The following is a 24805-nucleotide window of genomic DNA, read 5'->3' as shown; positions in this document are numbered from 1 at the left end:
ACCCTCTCCCCCTGCCAGTTAGTTTTGTGTAAATGACTGATGTCAGTGAGGGGCATACAGGTATATAAAAGATGTCCTTGACATACAGGTATAAAAATATTTTTAAAAAGGCATGTATTGTACCTTAGTTCAATCACAAAACAACACACATAACATATCAGGTTACAACAATAGTTTAATTTGGACGGAATTTCAATACAGATATCACATTATACAAAAATGAACTAACTATTAATTTAAGTATATAGACCATCTTACACATTATACCTGTCATATGTAATAGCTCATTATGATGAAAGGGAATTTTAAGTGGCAATATCTCAGAAATTTACAATTCAGAACTGCTTCCTTTTTATCAATGAATCCATTATGGTTAATTCATAAATCAATAGCTTTAGCGTGGAAGTCTATTGTAACGGAGATTTGTTAACAGTAAGGTGGCATATACCCTTAAGGTGAGATAGCATCCCATGGGCACAGAACCATGTACGTAATGGAACACTACACAAACGTTTTCTTTGACAAAGCTGAAGGAACAATCGTTAATACCCATGCGGCCTGTAAAAAGTTTCTAACCTACAATTTCCAGGAGAAGCTGGAATGTGTTCTAATATATTTACTTAGTGATGTTACTATCTCGACTTATCGATACAGTTTATTGTATAGGAACGGAGCCGATAACTGCATTTGGACCAGATTTGTGGCGTTACAGCTACAATGGACTGGTATTTGTAGATTAATGATGGAGCTTTTCAATGAAACGTATATAAATCTGTTGTTTGATAAATAAAGTGATTTGCTTTTTCCTTTTTGTGGATTTGTTTGCCGTCCTTGCTCAATAAAAATTGAACCAGTTAGTTCTAAAATGTGCTGAACTTGTTTCCTCTGAACATCACTTAGGCTACAACTTTGTCTTTATATGCCTCAACAAAATTGAGCAAGACCTACGTCGAACATTCACGTGACTTTCAAGTCCCACTCGGCCAAACTTTTCAAACATATGGTCGATGAAAAACTGTCTCTGCTCAGTTGTAACATTTCTTAATTTTAGAGAGCATTATCTACTTGTTTGGAATATACTTGTGTTTGAACTTGACCTATGACCCGGTGTGACACAGCCATTTCCTCTTTCAGATACGTTTCTGTTCAAGTACGCTGACCATCGCACCATATATTTTAATATGTTGTAATACGTAAATAAAACAAAATCACTAATCAAAATAGGTTGCATACACAGTGGCCACGGCGTAGATCTGTCCCTTGGAGTAACTTGCTTGCGCGTAACTGTCTGTACTGTCGTCCCAGAGACAGCGACTGGCTACGCGCATGCCCTGCGCGGAGTTTTCACCAATTATGACGTTGCAGACAAGTTTGTAGCGCACATAACCAAGCTCCTTCACGCGATTCTTTATAACGTCTGTGAGGTTCTGAGCGAGATTTGAACACATTTTAGGGTCGTATTTCTCACCATCAAGGTAAGATTCCAGGACGTTATACATAATGGTATTTACTTTTGACGGGTCGAACTTCTCTTTGGGAAGAGGTTCGAGTCTGTATGTGTTCTGTAGTTTGATTGGTATTCCAATGTGTTTTGGCCCCACCGACCCAGAGATGCTTGTCCTTGAGACCTGGGACGGCCGCCTACCTGTGTAACCGTACTGTACGCTGAGTCTGTGATCAGGCCGGGAGAGCCGACGCAGGTTTGGCCCCGTTACATTGAGCCCCGTGCTGTCCGACCCATCTTTATTGAAGACGGACAGACGCCTGGTACGTGTGTTAGTCTCGTGGTGCTGTTCCAACGCCTCCACTGTCAGTTTGGACATGACTGTATATCTGTCCTCCGTCCGTTACGTATACCGCTGTCTGTAACGAGTCTGTCTTCCGTCTGTATCATATACCTCTACCTGTAATGAGAAAAAAATGTGTTAACCTTAGACCTTTTACATTCCCAGTCCCAGTTTATATTATATACCAGTTTTTGTTGTTTACTTGCACATTAATTTCTCTTGTTCCCCATCTGTAAACATATCCAAAAGTCTGCAAACGGTTTGGAGCAAATACTGTCCGATTCATTAGGATCTGTACAATCCGCGCAGCACGAAAACGATTTCTACACAAAATAAAATTGAGAAAAAGACAAATTAATCCGAACTCGCCATGTGCTGATGAAGCCATTTAAGTCATTGAATCGTTTGAAGGATCCCCGTACATACCACTGTCAATAACTGTAAACATGAATACCGTTATGACTGATAGTTTTAATAAATAAAGAAGCCCTTTCTTTTGGGACTTGTATGATAAGGCAATGACGATGAAAACAACAACAATAGCGTTCTCAGAATGAAAATGCAACTGGGCCAGACCTGGCTCCGGGATCATGGAGCAATAATAGTTTTTGCTAAGCCAATCACGTATGACGTCAATTTTTATGACGACACGTCATACCAGATTAAAACTTAAAACAATTTTAGACTTAGATCGTTTCGTGATTTCAGGGCCAGGAGTCGAACCCTGGACTTCTGATCACAATGCAGTTTCTCTAACCAACAAAGCTACCTGACAGGCATAGTTCCAACTAAAGGTAAATCTAAAGTGAAATTAAGGGGAGGTTACTTACGTATGAAATACTACAAACGTAGTTTGCCTGAAGTGGGACAGGGATCCTTAAAATAAATACAGTGTAAATCTCCATTAATCCCAGACACGGTACAGGTGATGTCATAATCCGGTCATAGTTTAACAATAGGAGTAAATACCGATGATTTATATACAGAAGGTAAACACATATATCATTCATTGTGTCAGTTACAAAATTTAACAATACCGAGTCATATTTACGCCAAAACACAATACACTGCTAATAATAGATATTGATCAGCCATATTTGTACCTGTTTAGTCAAAACAACAGTTGGACGGCTTTGTAAATTCGGCTATATTTGGACTTTATCCGATTAGTTACGGATCAAAGTTCCGACAACGGTTCCGGTATTTAGACAGACCATCAATACATCACATTGGCATCGATGGAATGTTGCCAACTTAAACATAAAATGGCGCCAACCTGATACATTTGTAGAAGTTGTGGTTCACATAAAAAAAATGTTACATGTTTGAACAAATGACAATGGCACATCCCATATTACAAGTAAGGCAAAAACTACAGAACACTATACGCTGTGCATATTCATTAATTGTATTCAACAGTTTCGCTCATATCATGTTCCAACTAAGCTTTATTTGTTTGAAAGGCTGTAATTTAATAATTACATTTGAACAAGTTTAATCGTTTAAGAGCCCATTGTTGGGGCAAAAGACATGACGGACGGACGGACAGCTATAATTCACGTTCTTGTGAGCATCCATAATTTAGTTGTACATGTAAAAAAGATATTTGAAAACAGCACGAAACTTTTAACAAATGATATGAAACAATTAACTAATGGAAACCGTTGCATAAAACTAATGCTTTCGATAAAACATTTCCAATCACATTCCACGGGTATACGATCCGGACCTGTCATGCACGCGAAGATCATAGGTATATGGACAGGACTGTCATCAAACTCCAATGACGATAAAATGCCACACAAACTAGGTTACTGCAATGATCAATTCATATTAAATTTCCTGTACATACTCAATTTCATGGTTACCTAGGTCGGTGTATAGAGCAATACAGACTGATGTTCTGGGTAGCTGGGCATCAAAAGGTGTAATATATATATACAGGTGAGTGTCCGTGTATTGTCATCACATTTAATGTTGTCAGATTCGTTTTCATTTCGTACCTGTGATATATCACTTGTGACAGATTTATTGGTTAAAAGTATGAGTCTACATAGGGACACATCGATTTACCCAATAGTCTGGTTTAATCTGGTCGACAGTTTAGAAGCGGCCGTACCAATAGTTTGGTACAACCGACCAATCCACTCAGACGAGAGACGTCCGTACCAATAGTTTGGTACAACCGATCTATCCACTCAGACGAGAGACGTTTGAACCAATAGTTGACCTGATCTCCCCTACACTGGTCACTTAATTAGGACACTGGGGTAGACATATCCCAACACAGGTTACTATAGACAGTAATAGTTGTCCGTAACGTGGTCTTACCAAGAACGAAAGTTTTTTCGTGTTATTACGTGTTTGTTTGCGTAATTTACGTGTTTTCTTTGCGTTATTACGACTTTCCAGTAAATTTATTTCTTATACACGTATATATGTGTTGTGGTACGAAAGATCTATCCACATAATGCCAATACACAACCTGTAAAGAATTTTGTATACATTTTACAATGTTTTCACATTTTGACGTCATCACTACATTTCTCTCTGCACGATAAACACACAAACAGTCTCATGTCTGCCACATTTTTGTCTTAAGTATATAAAATTATAGGAATCCAGGGCATGAAACCGGTATCGTGCTCAAGTGTGGATTCTGTGCTCAAACCGTCTTTCTTGCAGCTGGTTTAAACTTGTGTTACACGGTCAAAAAGTAAAGTGTAAACACCGAAAATGGTATTAAGCCCTAAGACTCTCCCAAATTCTTCCAGATCATTGAATATTTTTTTCCATACATTTTTCACTGTAATAAGAAATTGGGTTAGAGCATAAAATCTGACTTACGGGACCAGCTATATTCGTTTGTACAGCAAGCTTCCAACATAACAATCATTTGACCTCCCGTCAGGTTTACGACTCAACATCTATATGTGAAATATAGCCATTTTAGGCAGAACCCTATGCGTTCATACATCGAGGAATTATATATAAAGTGATATCCAGCAATAAGTAGTTTATGGGTGCTCTTACAAGTACAACTTTTAGTGGACAAATGGATGGACAGACGGATAATATGGACACGTTTTATCAGAGTAAGTAGACAAATAGATACCCCCTAAACATCTCTGACTACAGAAACAATATTTAAAATCATTTCAAAATTAAAAGAGAAGGAATGCTATAAATAACATTTTCGACAAATGAAGTATTGAGTATTGATAATGTTATACGGATAGCGTTTAGCAGGTCAAACGAGTGTTGCTGTCAGTCATGTAATTATATATACAGTACTACAACTTCGCGAGCCAAGGGTGAACACCCTTGGCTCGCGAAGTTGACAGTACTACAGCACTAGTAATTTCCGATTCCTTTGATGTGTTTTTTCCCTTTCATGTGGCATGTCTTACCTTTTCATTTCAATAAATCCAGTAACCTTGATCATTCCATTCATGAATTAATTGCGTGTCTGTTTGACCTCCAGCCATCTATACACGAGCGTTTACCTGTGATTGCACGAGCTCAATCAATATATAACATAAATCTATAATGATTTTTTTTCACAATTCAGAACGAAATACTCACGTTTTCCTTTCCCGAATTAAATATTTTCCCCTAAATGATTAATTGTGATCGGTGTATGTATAATAGATGTGGTTTCCCTATTCACATCCCAAAGATAAACAGCTGTCCCTCTCGGCACTCGCTCATCGATACAGATGTAATGTTCTCTAGGCTGGCTTCCAATGTTCGACGTCCTTAAAGGCGCACGCTCCTAAATAAGTCCTGAACGAAGGCTGTCTGCGGCGGAGCGTCACTGAAGTCTGACTGTGGGTTTGGGTTTGTTGACGAGTCGCACAAACATTCGGTATTTAAAGATAAGACAGTACCACCATGTGGAGTATCGAGAACATCTTCATTGTGTTTGGATTTAATCTGCACAACAATCAGCCTGGCAGGTCCCTGAGGGGTCATACCATTGTTTACCAGTAACACGGTCTCGCTTGTAAACAAGTCCATGTGTACTTTACAATTACCGCACGTAGTACAATGTCACAGATAGGTAGGTTTCCGTATTGTTTTCAAAACCAGAGATCGGCTTAGCTCGGCTAGTTGAATATCCGAAGGAAATACATGTACTTCAATCCGAAGTATGTGAAAAACGTACAAGACAAAGCTCGTCGTGACTTCCGTGCGACAATGTTGGACCCTATAGGGGTGTGGCACAGATCCCTACTACCATTGTCCGCGAGTTACTAGAATGTTTGAGCACAAAATTCAGCATGGAAACGGTTACGTGATGATCTTATACTTGCAGAATTTCAACTAAAAACCTGGTGCTACTGTTCCTTGCTTCGCCGCTCACGGCTCTGAATTCGCCCATGAAAAAGACTCTCCATTGGTGAAAAGGCTTTATTAGCAAGAAAATTGGTTTGTTATAAGTCGTTTGCATGTCCTAATCGATTTTTTTTGTACCGTATTCGCCCTATTTAGCGGACTTCCACGAAAAATAACAAGATAATACCGAAGTGTCAACAAAACCACAATTTGAAACCAAAATCAATAAAACCAGGGCAAAATAGGATCAAGGTAAAGATTTACATTGAGACCCCTGAAAAGTACATTGCGAATAAGACCAGGTGTTCCGGAAGTGTAAGCGTCTTCTGCTTCATCTCTGACACCCGCCATGTATATCGAAATCGAATCCAAGTAATGCGATGACTCGGGTAGCGACAACAAAACCACAGCGCCCTCTAGTGACCAAACCAAAAATCTCGACCTTCATATCAAACAAAGAAACAGCATATTTTAACATCTAAAGCTTTTTCCATATTCGTTTGAGACTTATCGCAGGACTTTCACCGTTAATACGTAAAAGTTCTGTATTAGATAGTACATATGGAACCACGTGGGGCATATGTATCAATGTTTGCTCATCGCATGTGTGTTTGTCTATTTACTTTACTGCGGTCTTCTCTTTGTATACGAATACTTTCAAATAAAAAGTAAACAGTAATGATTGATGTATGGGTAGGAGTGTTCAAAAGATTATAACAAAGCGATAACTTCGGGTTAGATTTAAATTCACGCCCATGATTGATATTACTCACTCTAAACAAATACACTGAAGTACTGCAACACAATAAATCCCGCAATCATTGGAAACAATATTGGTACCGGGTACGTGTTCCCATCACATCGTCTAGCCACAGTACTTATAGGTACTTATACCCATCACATTGTCTAGCCACAGTACTTATAGGATGTTCTGTTCGCCACATCTTATTTTTAGGGTGTCTCAAAATTCAGGTAAATTTGTTACACTACATGTATTAGCTCACTTGGTCCGGAGGACGTATCGCGGCGTCCGTCGTCCGTTAGGTTCACCAATATGCATTTTAAGTGGCTCATAAGCCTAGTGACTGTGTTACGGTACATTTATAATGTCTCATAAGCCTGTTGAATTAAAACTTACCATTTAAGGTATCTCAAAAACCAGACAATGTTGTTACGGTTCATTTATATAGTGTCTCATTAGCCATGTGAGTTTATTACTGCTTTGTTAATGTGTCCCAGAAAATGGTTATTTTTTAACGGGATATTTATAAGCCAGGTTAGTGTATAACTATGCAATTTAAGTTTCTCAAAAGTCAAATAAATGTCACGGTACATATTTATTGTCTCATAAGACAGGTGAGTAGTTCAAGGTTGCTTCCAACGCCAGGTATATTTGTTAAGGTACATTATTTTTATTGCACACCTATTGCTCGCCAATCAAACATTAGCCAAACGAGCATTCATTTAATAATCGTTGAGCAGGCGAGCACGTTGCTGAACTTCGCCAGGCGAGTCAAACAGCAACTGTATTATCTCATTATTCAAAACGTGCGCTGACACAACCACTAGGGGAGGATGGGTGTTAAGTCGTCAAGCTCTCGTTACCTATTCGCACAAGACTTGAATTTGCCCTTGAATTCACAACTTGTAAAATTTCAATAAGGTAAACAACCGTTATGCAGGTCTACTTACTTGCTGAAACCTGATACAGTGTGTCTGCCCAGTGATCCAGACGGGATATAATTGTATACAACATCAGACAATACCCCTATATCAGCACCAGGAGTAACGATCACGTGTCTGTAACCGCTATACTATCATAAACTTTAAACACAAGACATTAAAACGACAATTAACATTTTATTGTATATATTGACTGAATAATACACTGTATATGACTGCTGGGTATTTAAAGCCTTGTTACTGCTGGTTACTGTAAACCACACATTTTGACCGATTTTTTTTTCTATTTTCGGGTTCATTTTCGAGTATATTACGTCGCCCCTCAGATTGAAATGACTTGATGTGGACCTTTTAAGCAATTAATAGAAAAATGTGTTCATTGTGCAAACAACTTTAAGATATATTGCCGGTATTCTGCAAGGCCTTTGAGAAGTTGCTGAAGTTAATGCACAAACAAGTTTGAGCTCTATTTGCTGTCCAGGAAAACTGTTGCTGTGTTGAAGTCGATGTACACACTTCCTTGGAGTACTATTTTTTCCAATAAAATGTTCAAACATGATCGTATTTACCTTCTTTGTAGTAGTTTTATCAGATGTATATTGTCCATTCACACAAATCAGTAAGACCAGTAAGATCCATACAAGATCACTTACATACATCACATTATTCTCATTTTGGGTTTTTGGATTCTGAAGGTAGTTCTTGACATTCTTAAGAGATGCTTTAGATTTCAAAATATGACTTTTTGTACCATAAAGGCTCAAGTTAGGTTTCTACATATGTTTTTTGTGTTCTCGAAGTTGTCATGGATAGTCCACAACTTGGAATCATTGACGATGTTGTAATCTACGGTTTTGGATGTTATTGTTAATTCTAAATGGTTCTGTGCAAATTTGTGGCGGAATAAACCGGGTATGGGTCAGATTTATCCCCACATACATCAGATTCAGTATACTCTGTACATGTACAGGTGTATACGTTAGTGTGTCAATGTCACCGGACTGGTCACACTAAGTAGGTGCTGGCTAACATAGGGAATTAGTTAGTAAGTTAACTGGTGATGTTGTGTTATTGTTTCATTAATGAACGTCCATTGTGTGTAGACTGACTTATCCACGTTAGGACACGACAGAACCAATACCAGACTGTCTACAACGTACGAGGGAAAATTTTAAAGTTTCAGCAGCTTTTAATTGAGATATATTTTCATATTCAATGTAAATAAAATATTTCTTAGTTTCGACGTGCTCAGCGGTAAGAGTCAAATGAAAAACAAACAAAAAAACCGTAGAGAGATGGATATTTCCACAGGGACCTGAGATTTATTACAGCTTTTAGGCTATAGTCCTAAACTAAAGTTTTCAGAGTTTAAACGTTTTAGGGGTTAAGAGCAACTTTCGGTAAAAATGCCAACCAATGATCCTAGTTAAGGTCCAAATATAGCTGTAACACATTCTCAGCTCCTTCTGGATAGTTTGATGAAATTGAGCGAGGTAGAATACACCATATTTTCAGGCATTCTATTTTACACTATAACGTTTCTGTACGTCGTGAGATTAGTTGTACAATTAGGAACTCTTCACAGAATCCGACTTCTCTGAAGGTCACCTTGATTTCATAGCAATATCCAGTTCCCATAACGATTCTGAAATCCATGTAATTTATTAGCTATGAGATAACTTTTATCTCTAAAACCATATGCTGCAATGCATGTTTGTTATTGAATATTCTATAAAACTTGATTTGTAAGGAGGGCATTCCAGTTCTTGCGGGCCATACGTCACAAACTATTGTGAATGGCTGATAACTATAGCTTCCCACTGGGCGCACTGCTGATACTCCGGGAATATTTTGGTCACAAATACGTTTCAATAACGAAATAATCGAAAAGAAATTATGCTAATCAGTTAACTTGTGTGTGGAATCAATACATCGAATTGGATACAATCCTTAATCATACTGGAACTCTTCACAGCGTGGAGGAAGAAAAGGTTGTGGATTGGCAGAACAGCTAACTTAAGAGGATTTGTCACACCGACGGAATACGGTTTTATAGAAACACTAATCAATAGGCAATCAGTATCCATCATGCTTAGTGCTAAAAGTAGGTATGAATGGTCTGTACGGCACCGGTTATATCTATACACAATACAACAGGAACTCTTCTTTGTGGAGGAAGAAATAGCCCGGGTACAGTCGTGGGAGCATTAAATTTGGACTGAAGATTGATAACGTGTAAGCCGAAAGTTATAGAAATTCGCATGCTTTTATGTATGTTTAGAAAATATAAGTAGATCACAGGAATGTGGTATCTTTGATTATTTTTAATGGGACTGGATTACAAATCGTACATCTGAAATCCCGTGTCGCCAAGTAAATAATGTTTGTGTACCACTGGTAGATGTATTATCACAGTAACTTCAAACGAGTTCATACCCACTGTCCAGCTGGGTATTTGGATACAACTCCTATACTAAATAGAAAGGCTGTATAGTCATTTAACAACTGAATTAAGACAGTATTTTCCCCTAATATGCTCAATTTGGTAGATCTAGAACTAATTAAAATAATTGTTTACACAGCAAAAACCGCTATAAATCTATTCAGTACTAGGTGTGAGGTTTGGTGAAAGTTTAGGCTATCGATCGGGTTTTATTTCTTCGGTATTAGCCATGTATCGAGATATTAAAAAAATAATGTTTCACATGATATGTAATAAATAAGTTCCATCAGCATTGTGTTTGTTTCCTGTTTCTCATGAATTGTGTTTTGAAAAAATAAAATAAAAAATGACTGGAGGTCTGATGTTTCGTATAGACTCAGCACTGGATAGCTCGTATCTCGGATAGACGGATCCAGACTTTACATGCCCCACATTAGTCGCCTCATACAATATCGTCAGGTCTATAAAACTTTCCCCGATATGTCACCTTAGCAGAAGAGCGATACTAAAGACCACGTGTCTCGGATATGACTCAATACTAGAGATCTCGTGTAACATATCAATATTGGTCCCCTAAACAGACGACAAATCAACACCCACCCACCCAATTCTACCACCGGCGCCAGTATTGGTCGTCTCATACGATAACATAGAATGGTATATAGCTGTCCCTAAGCGCAGACGAGAACTCACGATTCTGCTGGGGACGGGGACACATTAGTTGCCTCCCACGACCATACCGTAGGCTACAGTAGGCCTGATCTTCCCTGACTGCACAGGGTATAACGAGTATACTACGTTAGCGGCGCTTTTTTTGGTATTGTGCATTGCATGGTTCCAAAATGTGTTCTGAGTACCAACATACACGGGCCTCTGCGGTCAAGCTATCGACATACACTAAACTTGTAATAACTCGATGTTTACAAAATGTCAATGTGTGAATAACATAATCCATCAGCCCGACGTACAAGTGCACTGCCATCGTAGGTTACTACAAACAAACAGAGACGGCCTTTATTAAATCAATGTAAATGTTGATGAAGTGAACAGCATATAAAATAATCTAACTAAATCACCGTGTGCACGCTGGGACTGTGCCAAATCATTGAATCAAATTAAAAAAATCACAAAGATTACGTTAACACTAGACTCTCCAGGACATCCGGCAAAATATTGATATAGCCGTATACACCTGGATATAAACGTTTTGATATACATCCCTAGCTACACAAACAACCACACATAAGTCTTCGACACTTCCTGGAACTACCAACCAGAAAATGCATAGCTCTAAAGATTGCCAGGGTTTCCGTGACAATACTAATCTGATTAATTCACGTGTAAATATCTTCCGTTGTTGTTCTAGGTCTCTCATAAGAACACAGATTTACAAGTGTATCGCTTAAAGTGTCGGTAGGCAGCACATTACAACAACTAAAAAGGAGAGGAAAAGTATTGTTTAGATACGATTACTAATACGTAAAACTTTTATCGAAAACACATCCGAATACTTAATATATTACGGGGGAAACTTACCTACTTAGTATACGGGTATCCAGCAGTATGTCGTGGGGAGTTACCTCCTATAATGCCGTGGTTATCATTTCGTGACGTAACCAACCTCGTGGTGAGGCACAACTGTTCAATAAAGCCGATCATGTGTGATATTGATATCGATCAGTCGGGTAGGTGGACCATGACATAGCTGTATATACCTCCTACTGGGGATAAGGGTCGATTCTCCGCACTTTCTTGAGGAGATCTAAGATCTAGTCTCCAAACATGTCTGGTACATCTCACAATATCGCTAGGTGTGAATTTTACAGGTGTACAACTTACTGAATAGGAAAGGTGTCGGTTAATTTATGAAATTATTTATGCAATTTTAACAGTTGACTTCATTTCAAATTTTTACTTTTGGGTCAGAGAAAACACGGACAAAGGCTTAAAATATATGGGCTATACAAAATTAATGATCTTTGACAAAGAATCTTTTACACAATTCCATAGTTAAATGTAACTGGGAACCGACTACAAAAAACAATGATATATGACTAAGCATAAATACACAAACTAATGGTCAATGACAAAGTACCAACAACACAAAACAATATTCTACGGCCACACACACCAATGTTCTACGGCCACACAAACCAATGTACTAGGCCACACACACCAATGTTCTACGACCACACAAACCAATGTGCTACGGCCACACACACCAATGTTCTACAGCCACACAAACCCATGTTCTACGGCCACACGAACTAATGTTCTATGGCCACACAAACCCATGTTCTACGGTCACACAAACCCATGTTCTACGGCCACACAAACTAATGTTCTACGGCCACACAAACCCATGTTCTACGGCCACACAAATCAATGTTCTATGGCCACACAAACCCATGTTCTACGGCTACACAAATCCATGTTCTACGGCCACACAAACTAATGTTCTACGGTAAAACAAACCAATGTTCTACGGCTACACAAACCATTGTTTCAGGCAACACAAACCAATGTTCCACGGCCACACACACCAATGTTCTACGACCACCCAAACCAATGTTCTACGGTCAAACACACCAATGTTCTAGGCCACACAAACCAACGTTCTACGGTAAAACAAAACAATGTTCTACGGCCACACACACCAATGTTTCAGGCCACACAAACCAATGTTCTACGGCACACAAACCGATGTTCTACGGCCACACAAACCCATGTTCTACGGCTACACAAACCCATGTTCTACGGCCACACAAACTAATGTTCTACGGCCACACAAACCCATGTTCTACGGCCACACAAACCAATGTTCTACGACCACACAAACCAATGTTCTACGTACGACCACACAAACCAATATACTAGGCCACACAAACCCATGTTCTACGACCACACAAACCAATGTTCTACGTACGACCACACAAACCAATGTTCTACGTACGACCACACAAACCCATGTTCTACGGCCACACAAACTCATGTTCTACGACCACACAAACCAATGTTCTACGGTAAAACAAACCAATGTTCTACGGCTACACAAACCATTGTTTCAGGCCACACAAACCAATGTTCTAATGTCACACAAACCAATGTTCTACGGCCACACACACCAATGTTTCAGGCCACACAAACCAATGTTCTACGGCCAAACACACCAATGTTCTAGGCCACACAAACAGATGTTCTACGACCACACAAACCCATGTCCTACGGTAAAACAAACCAATGTTCTACGGATACACAAACCATTGTTTCAGGCCACACCAACCAATGTTCTACGGCCACACAAACCAATGTTCTACGGCCACACAAACTAATGTTCTACGGCCACACAAACCCATGTTCTACGGCTACACAAACCCATGTTCTACGGCCACACAAACTCATGTTCTACGACCACACAAACCAATGTTCTACGTACGACCACACAAACCAATATACTAGGCCACACAAACCCATGTTCTACGACCACACAAACCAATGTTCTACGGTAAACCAAACCAATGTTCTACGGCTACACAAGCCATTGTTTCAGGCCACACAAACCAATGTTCTACTGTCCCACAAACCAATGTTCTACGGCCACACACACCAACGTTTCAGGCCACACAAACCAATGTTCTACTGTCCCACAAACCAATGTTCTACGGCCACACAAACCAGTGTTATACGACACCAATGTTCTAGGCCACACAAACAGATGTTCTACGACCACACAAACCCATGTCCTACGGTAAAACAAACCAATGTTCTACGGCAAAACAAACCATTGTTTCAGGCCACACAAACCAATGTTCTAATGGCACACAAACCAATGTTCTACGGCCACACAAAGCAATGTTCTACGGTCAAACACACCAATGTTCTAGGCCACACAAACAGATGTTCTACGACCACACAAACCCATGTTCTACGGTAAAACAAACCAATGTTCTACGGCTACACAAACCATTGTTTCAGGCCACCCAAACCAATGTTCTACGGCCACACAAACCAATGTTCTAAGGCCACACAAACCAATAATCTACGGCCACACACACCAATGTTCTACGGCCACACAAACCAATGTTATACGACCACACAAACCTTCTACGGCTACACAAACCATTGTTTCAGGGCACTCAAACCAATGTTCTACGGTCACACAAACAAATGTTCTACGGCCACACACACCAACGTTTCAGGCCACACAAACCAATGTTCTAAGGCCACACAAACCAATGTTCTACGGCCACACACACCAATGTTCTACGGCCACACACACCAATGTTTCAGGCCACACAAACCAATAAACTAGGCCACACACACCAATGTTCTACGGCCACACAAACCAATGTTCTACGGCCACACACACCGATGTTCTACGGCCACACACACCAATGTACTAGGTCACACAAACCAATGTTCTACGGCTACACAAACCCATGTGATATGGCGACACAAACCCATGCTCTACGGCCACATAAACCAATGTTCTACGACCACACAAACGAATGTTCTACGGCGACACAAACCAATGTTCTACGTACGGCCACACACACCAATAATCTACGTCCGGCCACACAAACCAATGTTATACGGCCACACAAACCAATGTTCTACGACCACACAAACCAATGTTCTACGCACGGCCACACACACCAATAATCTACGTCCGGCGACACAAACCAATGTTATACGGTCACACACACCAATGTTCTACGGCCACACACACCAATGTTTCAGGCCACACAAACCAATAAACTAGGCCACACACACCAATGTTGTACGGCCACACAAACCAATGTTCTACGTACGACCACACAAACCCATGTTCTACGGCCACACAAACTCATGTTCTACGACCACACAAACCAATGTTCTACGCACGGCCACACACACCAATAATCTACGTCCTGCCACACAAACCAATGTTATACGGTCACCCAAACCAATGTTCTACGGCCACACAAACCAATGTTCTACGTACGACCACACAAACCAATGTACTAGGCCACACAAACCCATGTTCTACGACCACACAAACCTATGTTCTACGGTAAAACAAATCAATGTTCTACGGCTACACAAACCATTGTTTCAGGCCACACAAACCAATGTTCTACGGCCACACAAACCAATGTTATACGGTCACACAAACCAATGTTCTACGGTCACACAAACCAATGTTCTACGGTCACACAAACCAATGTTCTACGGTCACACAAACCAATGTTCTACGGTCACACAAACCAATGTTCTACGGTCACACACACCAATGTTATACGGTCACACAAACCAATGTTCTACGGTCACACAAACCAATGTTCTACGGTCACACACACCAATGTTATACGGTCACACAAACCAATGTTCTACGGCCACACAAACCTATGTTCTACGGCCACACAAACCAATGTTCTACGGTCAAACACACCAATGTTCTACGGCCACACACACCAATGTTCTACGGCAACACACACCAATGTACTAGGCCACACAAACCAATGTTCTACGGGTACACAAACGAATGTTCTACGGCGACACAAACCCATGCTCTACGGCCACATAAACCAATGTTCTACGACCACACAAACGAATGTTCTACGACGACACAAACCAATGTTATACGGTCACACAAACGAATGTTCTACGACCACACAAACCAATGTTGTACGTACGGCCACACACACCAATAATCTACGTACGGCCACACAAACCAATGTTATACGACCACACAAACCAATGTTCTACGGTCAAACACACCAATGTTCTACGGCCACACAAACCAGTCTTATACGGTCACACAAACCAATGTTATACGACCCCACAAACCAATGTTCTACGGGCACACAAACCAATGTTCTACGGCCACACAAACCAATGTTCTACGGCGACACAAACCAATGTTATACGGTCACACAAACCCATGTTCTACGGCCACACAAACCAATGTTCTACGACCACACAAACCAATGTTGTACGTACGGCCACACACCTCAATAATCTACGTACGGCCACACAAACCAATGTTATACGACCACACAAACCAATGTTCTACTGCCACACAAACCAATGTTCTACGAACACACAAACCAATGTTCTACGACCACACAAACCAATGTTGTACGGACGGCCACAGACCTCAATAATCTACGTACGGCCACACAAACCAATGTTATACGACCACACAAACCAATGTTTTACGGCCACACAAACCAGTGTTATACGGTCACACAAACCAATGTTCTACTGCCACACACACCAATGTTATACGGTCACACAAACCAATGCTCTACGGTCACACAAACCAATGTTCTAAGGTCACACAAACCAATGTTATACGGCCACACAAACCATTGTTCTACGTACGGCCACACAAACCAATGTTCTACGTACGGCCACACAAACCAATGTACTAGGCCACACAAACGCATGTTCTACGACCACACAAACCAATGTTTTACGTACGGCCACACAAACCAATGTTCTACGTACGGCCACACAAACCAATGTTCTACGTACGGCCACACAAACCAATGTTCTACGGCCACACACGCAAATGTTCTACGTACGGCCACACACACCAATGTTCTAGGCCACACAAACCAATGTTCTAGGCCACACAAACCAATGTTCTACGACCCCAATGTTACGCAAACTAATGTTATGACAAAGTACCCAACCCACAATGGTCATACCATGTTCAGTATTTACACGTTGCATCCAGACAAGATAGATTATACTTACGTCAGTATTTTGTATAGAACGTCCTCGTCACTCCCCGAAGGTACTTTGTCTACCAGTGTACAATATAGGCTATACATGGACACATACCGAGTCCCACATCCCATGCGAGGCTGTGACCAAGCGACGGCTAAGTGGTATGTCACAGTATGTATAAACCTGGGGTGATTTAAACCCATCACATTACCATAATAACAGTACTTTAATGATACAGGTGGGGTTCATTTCTAACAATGCTAACTATAACAATGATTTTTCGGCGAACTTTAAAACAGCGAGTAGTGTATCCCCATGTATATGAACCTTTTTACTTATATTGTAAACAATTTGCACATGTTTGAGGGACATGGGGGTATTCCTCAGTCACATGTTTGAGGGGTATTGAGGGGGTATTCCGGAGTCGCATGTTTGAGGGGGTATTCCGGAGTCACATGTTTGAGGGGGTATTCCGGAGTCACATGTTTGAGGGGTATTGATGGGGTATTCCGGAGTCACATGTTTGAAGGGTAATGAAGGGGTATTTTTGAGTCATCTGTTTGAAGGGCATGGATGTATTCCTCAGTCACATGTTTGAGGGGTATTGAGGGGGTATTCCGGAATCACATGTTTGAGGGGTATTCCGGAGTCACATGTTTGAGGGGGTATTCCGGAGTCACATGTTTTAGGGGTATTGTTGGGTTATTCCGGAGTCACATGTTTGAGGGGCATGGGGTATTCCTCAGTCACGTTTTTGAGGAGTATTGAGGGGGTATTACGCAGTCACGTGTTTGAGGGGTATTGAGGGGGTATTCCGGAGTCACATGTTTGAGGGATATTCCGAAGTCAAATGTTTGAGAGGGTTTTCCGGAGTCACATGTTTAAGGGGGTATACCGGAGTCACATGTTTGAGGCGTATTGATGGGGTATTCTGGAGTCACACGTTTAAGGGGTATTGAGGGGGTATTCCGGATTCCCTGAGGTTGTCTGTTTTACTGAAAAATCGTTTAATGACAGAGTTCGCAATGCAAACGTATTTGGTCATTAGTCAACGACTAGGTACGCACCACACACCATGGTTTACAATCTATACATTGACCTACCAGAAAAGTCCTAGCTTTTAACGTTATGTTGCGATAATTGACGTAGCATATACAAACCTTTTTGTATATGTATACAATCGATGATATACCAGATGACGCACTTTTTTACATAGATTGTCTTGGACGGGCATGCTCTTTTTTGGGAGCATTCATTTCTATAACGGATGTTCGTTCAGCAGGACACGTATTCTAATATTTCCTCTGAGAGAATAAATGTTCTTGTTTGGGTGTTTTCTCGAACCGTCGTTCTAACACCGGATAACCGAACCGGTCACAACGGATGTTCCTCCGTAGGTGTAAGTGTTCGTACATTCTCAAGGTAGCTTTTTACTACCGACGGGTCTCTCGGACAATCGTTCTTACATCGGAAGTTCTCTCGGAAGGACATCCAATTCTCTCGGAAGGAGAGCCGTTTTTACATCGGATTATCTCTCGGAAAGACAATCGTTCTTTCAACAGATGTTCTTTAGGCGGGAAACTCATTCTATAACACTGGATGTCTCCCCTAAAGATAGTACGTTATTACATCGGGTATTTCTTCATATTTAAACCCGTTCATACGCCGGATGTTCTCAGGGAGAGACAATATTTCTTATACCTGGTTATCTCCCGGAGGGAGGGCCGTTCTTACACCGGTAATGTCTTCGAAAATGTAACCCGTTCGTGCACCGGGTGTTCTCTCGGAGGAACATCCGTGCTTAAATAGGACCATCTCTCGGAAGGACATCCGTGCTCAAATAGGACTATCTCCCGGAGGGACAGCCCGTCTAACCTAGAAGTCCAATCGCGAGGTATTTTTTTCCTACACCGGATATTGTCTGGGACACTCGTTCTTAAACCGGATGTTCTCTCGGAGGGACATCCGTTCTTACATCGGAATATATCTCTTAGGGACAGTCGCTCTTACGATACATGCTCTTTCGAAAGGTTATCTGTTTTCTCAACCGGATGTTCGCGTAGTAGAGTGACCCGATTGGTAACCCGACGCTCTCATGAATGTACGATTTACAGACTTCCTGTGTTGTACTGGGGTATAGTTAGGGTCAGCATGGTGAACAAATACACACCCGCTGAACCCTATTTGATTTGTGTGTTTCTTTGATTACACTCGGTTATCGTCCGGGGAAACACTTCAAATGAAAAGCACTGTTGTAACAGTAACACGCTCTGTCTACACTGATTATAAACTAGTTATTTACTCTTCATAATAACGTATTTCATACATAATTTGTTTTTCTCTTTTATATCAATTTCAATTGAATTTAAAAAGTGCACAAACTTGTGATTAAAGGTTATACCTATGATATTATATATACTTCTCCAACTAAACCGTGAATGATAAAGAGAATATATCGATGATACTCCTACCTTTATGGCCAGCTCGTGTGTACATATTAAGACTAGTGTATATAAATACAAACGAAGAGCACTTAAGTGCAAGTATTTGTTGTACGGTCAATACTTGTGTGCATTATCTGTTTATAAACGACCCCTCATAACCAAAGATTACGTCTTCCATTGAAAAGAATGGCGACCAAAGAATAGGACTAATTGGATAGTTTCAATTTCAGCAATTGTGGGGATCAAAATTGAGCCTGCGGTTTATTTTTGTCTTTTCCAAATTATAAACACGAGTTGTAACTTTGCCAGGTAACTGCAGCAGTTATAAAGATCATAACCAAAGATTACGTCTTCCATTGAAAAGAATGGCGACCAAAGAATAGGACTAATTGGATAGTTTCAATTTCAGCAATTGTGGGGATCAAAATTGAGCCTGCGGTTTATTTTTGTCTTTTCCAAATTATAAACACGAGTTGTAACTTTGCCAGGTAACTGCAGCAGTTATAAAGATCATAAACAATTCTAGATATTACTGTTTTACAACACATACAATTACATGTCCCTGAAACCATTCAGGTGTGTCAACAAGTCGCATTTAAATCCCATTCAATAAATAAGTGCATATCAGTCACTTTTAACTTTTAAAAGATGAAAAAAACGGAATAGCATAATGGTGTGTTGAAATTGCAATTAAAGCTATAATGACGTCACAGGAATATTCATAATTCGTACGTGAACAAATACAAGAAGTGTATTCTTCCAGTGGCAGTGCTATACACGCCAAATGTTTGTGACGATAACGTTTTAAAATTAATGAAAAAAGTAAAGCTATTTCCTGTATGGTAACATTCAAGCAATTAACCAGAATGAAATTATCAAATGTGTGTATTACGGTGGGGACTTGTTATATAAACAAAGACCACTTTTACTTCGGATATAATATCACGTTACAAAGGTAAATTATTTGTAGCTGTATTACTGGTATTGGGTATAGTAAACGCCTTATGTAACACTACTGGGCCTTGGTTTCTGGATGAGATCTGGACAAAAAAGCAATTGACCTTTAACGAAAAAATTCTGGAGTTCATTGTATATGAAAAAGAAGTTCGGACTACATAACTATTTGCCATGCATACCTGTGTGGCTCAGTGCTGTACCGACTCACTCTGTCACATTTAATGATGCCCGTATTATCATAATCAGATTACATACACAAACTTTACAATCATCAATATCATTCAAGTTTTCACATAACCAGATCTGCAACAAAACGAAGCGGTACTCCATTGAGCTCGCATTATCCATATGCCACTGACCTTTGGTATTCAACCAATTTATCCGTACCAAAGTGTGGTACATGTGTATTTAATAATTTAATGCTATTTCTAAAGAAAATTACAAGAATGAAGAGACATATGGCGTTTCGGTTCAGATTCAGACATAAACACAATATTCCCCCCCCCCCCCCCCCCTTTATCAACAGTATCTTCTCATTTAAAGAACAAAACACAGAAAAATTAAGATTTCTAAAATCGTGAATGTGAGCGTGGAGTTAACCGCCAGTATTCTTCTCATCTGAGTTTGCTTATTTTATATTTATAGTATTGTGCCGTTCTAATAGGACAAACATAACACTGTAATAAAATCATTATTCGTGGTTAAACAGGCGATTCTAAATATATACCGGCAGACGATTCCGTAAACTAATAACATGGTACTACATATGATTTAGATGCTGAATGAATATGTGCAGCTGTCTGATGCAATCAATGCTGGTATTCAACCCTTTGTGATGCCACCAATGACGGGGTAATGCCTGTGTGCTGTCATAAACATAACTTTGATGCCTTTACGAGGCCACCAATGACGGGGTAATGCCTGTGTGCTGACATAAACATAACTTTGATGCCTTTACGATGCCACCAATGGCGGGGTTATGCCTGTGTGCTGTCATAAAAATAACTTTGATGCATTTACGATGCCACCAATGGCGGGGTTATGCCTGTGTGCTGTCATAAAAATAACTTTGATGCATTTACGATGCCACCAATGGCGGGGTTATGCCTGTGTGTTGCCATAAACATAACCTTGATGCCTTTACGATGCCACCAATGTCGGGGTAATGCCTGTGTGCTGTCATAAACATAACCTTGATGCCTTAACGATGCCACCAATGGCGGGGTAATGCCTGTGTACTGTCATAAACATAACTTTGATGCCTTACCGATGCCACCAATGGCGGGGTAATGCCTGTGTACTGTCATAAACATAACTTTGATGCCTTTTCGATGCAACCAATGACGGGGTAATGCCTGTGTGCTGTTATAAACATAACTTTGATGCCTTTACGATGCCCCCAATGGCGGGGTAATGCCTGTGTGGTGTCATAAACATAACTTTGATGCATTTACGATGCCACCAATGGCGGGGTTATGCCTGTGTGCTGTCATAAACATAGCTTTGATGCCTTTACGATGCCACCAATGGCGGGGTTATGCCTGTGTGGTGTCATAAACATAACTTTGATGCATTTACGATGCCACCAATGGCGGGGTTATGCCTGTGTGCTGTCATAAAAATAACTTTGATGCATTTACGATGCCACCAATGGCGGGGTTATGCCTGTGTGTTGTCATAAACATAACCTTGATGCCTTAACGATGCCACCAATGGCGGAGTAATGCCTATGTGCTGTCATAAACATAACGTTGATGCCTTTACGATGCCACCAATGGCGGGGTTATGCCTGTGTGTTGTCATAAACATAACCTTGATGCCTTTACGATGCCACCAATTTACATGACGCCATTGATGATGCTCAACCTTTGTGGTGCCAGCAAGCATTTGTGATGAACAAATAATAGTGTTCATCCTTTCTACTGCTACCAGTAATGGGTGTTCAAATTTTGTGATACAATCGATAATAATGTTCAGTTCTTTGAAATGCCGCCCAACCGCACGTGCTAGCAACAATGTCATACTGATATACGCCTCATGTAACACTACTGGGTTTTATGTCGTTGAGTAATTACTGGACGAGACCTGGACACAAATCAATTGACATTTAACGAATATTTCTAAAGTATATTAAATAGCTGTATATAAAAAGGGGAATTTCGGACTTTACCGACCGGATTTGGTAACGTACTTTGCCACGCCTCTGTAATGCCACCAACGATGGTGGTTAACTACCTACGATGGTGTTATCAGTGAGTGTTACCCCTTGAGAAACTTGTACGAGAATTTAAACCAGAATAACTGCATGTACCATCAGTTCTCTCAGTATAGTATAGTGTTCCGAATGCAACACAGCAATATAATGAAACCTGTTGTTCCATTTTTACAAAAAATAACTGGATTATAATTAATATGTTTTATACACACCTGTGCCACACCTGCTGCGATGATCCCCGAGCTATCTTGTCCAGGTATAAATATGTCTTCCTAACCACTAGGGATAAAGGATACACCAGAAGAGATAAGCTTGGTAGCCAGGCAGAAGTATTTTCTCGTGTTATCGCGCCCGCTACCACCTCTCAATACTGTGGTAATACCGAGCTGTCAACGCGAGATCCCAATGTTTATACTAGAATAGGCAACTCGAATATGATTAAATATATGTACATATAAATCGAGAGTGGGATTTAAACATATTAATGGATATCACGTTTTTAAATAAAATAGAGCCACTGAATGGAGATCATGAGAAAACTCTAGTCAGCATGTTGCAAGTGAGAGAAAAAAATACATGAATTTTCGATGTAAATACATTTTATCGATTTCTGTAGTCAAATGGAACAAAAATATGAAACAGAGAAGAAAGTGTTGTGTTTTATCTACAAGAACGTTGAAAAAGATTATTCAAATTAAGCACGGCACTTTGTTGATATGGCATGTACAGTCTATAAGAATGACACAGCTCTGCAGGCATACGTCATAATGTGCACTATTACGTTGGCATTATAGCTCCATGAACGTTTAGAGAGATAATGTTATATGAGGTTTGAATGGCATATTTCAATGTCCATGCCGTAATGATCGCAAATCGGTTACATGTATATATTCCACGGAGCCCTTAGCTTAGCGGGTTTCAAGGAATATGTATGCAAAAGGGCTAAGGGCATGAACATAAATGCAGTACATATATTTACATTCTAAATGTCATTGCTATTATTGATCTTCGCGTAGGTATTCCTTTATATTTTCGACATTGAAGTCTCTGTGTCATCAGTGCAAACGAGATTTCTGGAACAGCCTAACGTCATCAAGTGTTTGCTTTTAGGGTTAATCGAGGCGGAAGAGGGAAGCTTGAAATGACAGTGATCAAATTACGTTCATAGCCCCATACAAGATACAAGAATTCTTAGTTAGAGTCATGTTTGTAACAATGCAACTTTAGCTCAGAAGAGCTAACCTTACGACTATATAAAAATAAAAATTAATAGAAACAACAAAATATCACAAAGGTAGCATGCATCACATAAAGTTGAATAAAAAGTAAAATAGCACGGAGATTAAAGGTCATGCAAACATAAAGCTCATGCAGCATGTATATTAATTTAAGAGACGTTTCAGTCTAATGTACATATATGCCAATATGCCGAAAACTAAAAATTGACAGAATACATGCTAATATAGCATAATCTAAAACAACAAACAAACATTTATGAAACAATAATTAGGAGTGTACAGCATAAAACAGAAAGATTACACAAAAGAAAGTAAGCAGCACTAAGAACTAAAACTTATGTATGACAACTATTTCTGGAGCAATAAAACGAAAAATAAGAGCCAAAAAATGAACGCAATTTCTTCTTGTAATGCTTATAGAGGAACTTGCTGAGGAAAGGGCGTTAATAATGTTCATGTAACTTGTACCCAATCCTTTTGCATTTTTTTGGCAATAGAATATGTTTAAACCTGCTGAGGAAATGTACATATATTTTTAAGATTGCACGAACAAAGATTTAAAAATGTCATATATCTTCCTTACGAGTATTGATGAATTTTCCAGTTCAGTACCTTCCTTTTCTCGCCCTCACATATTTTACTTGATAACATACAGCACGGTATGTGCCCACTTTTCCTTGCGTTTTCGTAATCCGTCATTGGTTTCGACACAGACATTCAAATCAGACAAAACCGAACAGCGTGTAACAACAATGAAAGTATCACAGTTATAAAATGCGGTTTTGGATCAAGCGCAAGTCCGTACTTAAGCTGTCTTTAAAGTCAAACAACTTTACCTATCAGGGTCAACTAAAAGGTGGAACCTATTTATGTACGCGTGTCGCTGAGGAAGGCACATCATATATACTATATTTGAAGTAGACAAGTCCTGCATCCCCAAGTAGAAATATTATGGCCCCAGAACAGCTTACTTTTATGGAGAT

At 39.9% G+C, this 24805-nt stretch overlaps 1 protein-coding gene across 5 annotated transcripts; it reads right to left on the bottom strand.

Moving 5' to 3' along the window:
• Window positions 1-157: 157 nt before the first annotated feature.
• LOC110463280 (tctex1 domain-containing protein 2-like) lies at window positions 158-23003 on the bottom strand. Of its 5 annotated transcripts, none has more exons than XM_021517743.1 (2): window positions 22797-23003; window positions 158-1904 (listed from the first exon to the last, which is right to left on the bottom strand). In XM_021517743.1, exon 2 carries the CDS (start codon window positions 1821-1823, stop codon window positions 1212-1214), a length of 612 nt encoding a protein of 203 aa, XP_021373418.1. In that variant the 5' UTR covers window positions 1824-1904; window positions 22797-23003; the 3' UTR covers window positions 158-1211. The 5 variants fall into 5 exon arrangements, with proteins under 5 accessions (XP_021373418.1, XP_021373421.1, XP_021373420.1 ...); XM_021517746.1 differs by lacking the exon at window positions 22797-23003 and adding an exon at window positions 16996-17121; XM_021517745.1 differs by lacking the exon at window positions 22797-23003 and adding an exon at window positions 11788-12043.
• Window positions 23004-24805: the final 1802 nt, after the last annotated feature.

The sequence above is a fragment of the Mizuhopecten yessoensis genome, unplaced genomic scaffold (assembly GCF_002113885.1).
Source record: "Mizuhopecten yessoensis strain PY_sf001 unplaced genomic scaffold, ASM211388v2 scaffold10885, whole genome shotgun sequence".
Lineage (NCBI taxonomy): Eukaryota > Metazoa > Mollusca > Bivalvia > Pectinida > Pectinidae > Mizuhopecten > Mizuhopecten yessoensis.
This window is presented reverse-complemented; position numbering and strand designations above follow the sequence as displayed.

What these genes read in the sequence shown, in the direction of transcription:
- LOC110463280 (XM_021517743.1), bottom strand. Translation starts at nt 1,823, where the DNA reads ATGTCCAAACTGACAGTGGAGGCGTTGGAACAGCACCACGAGACTAAC.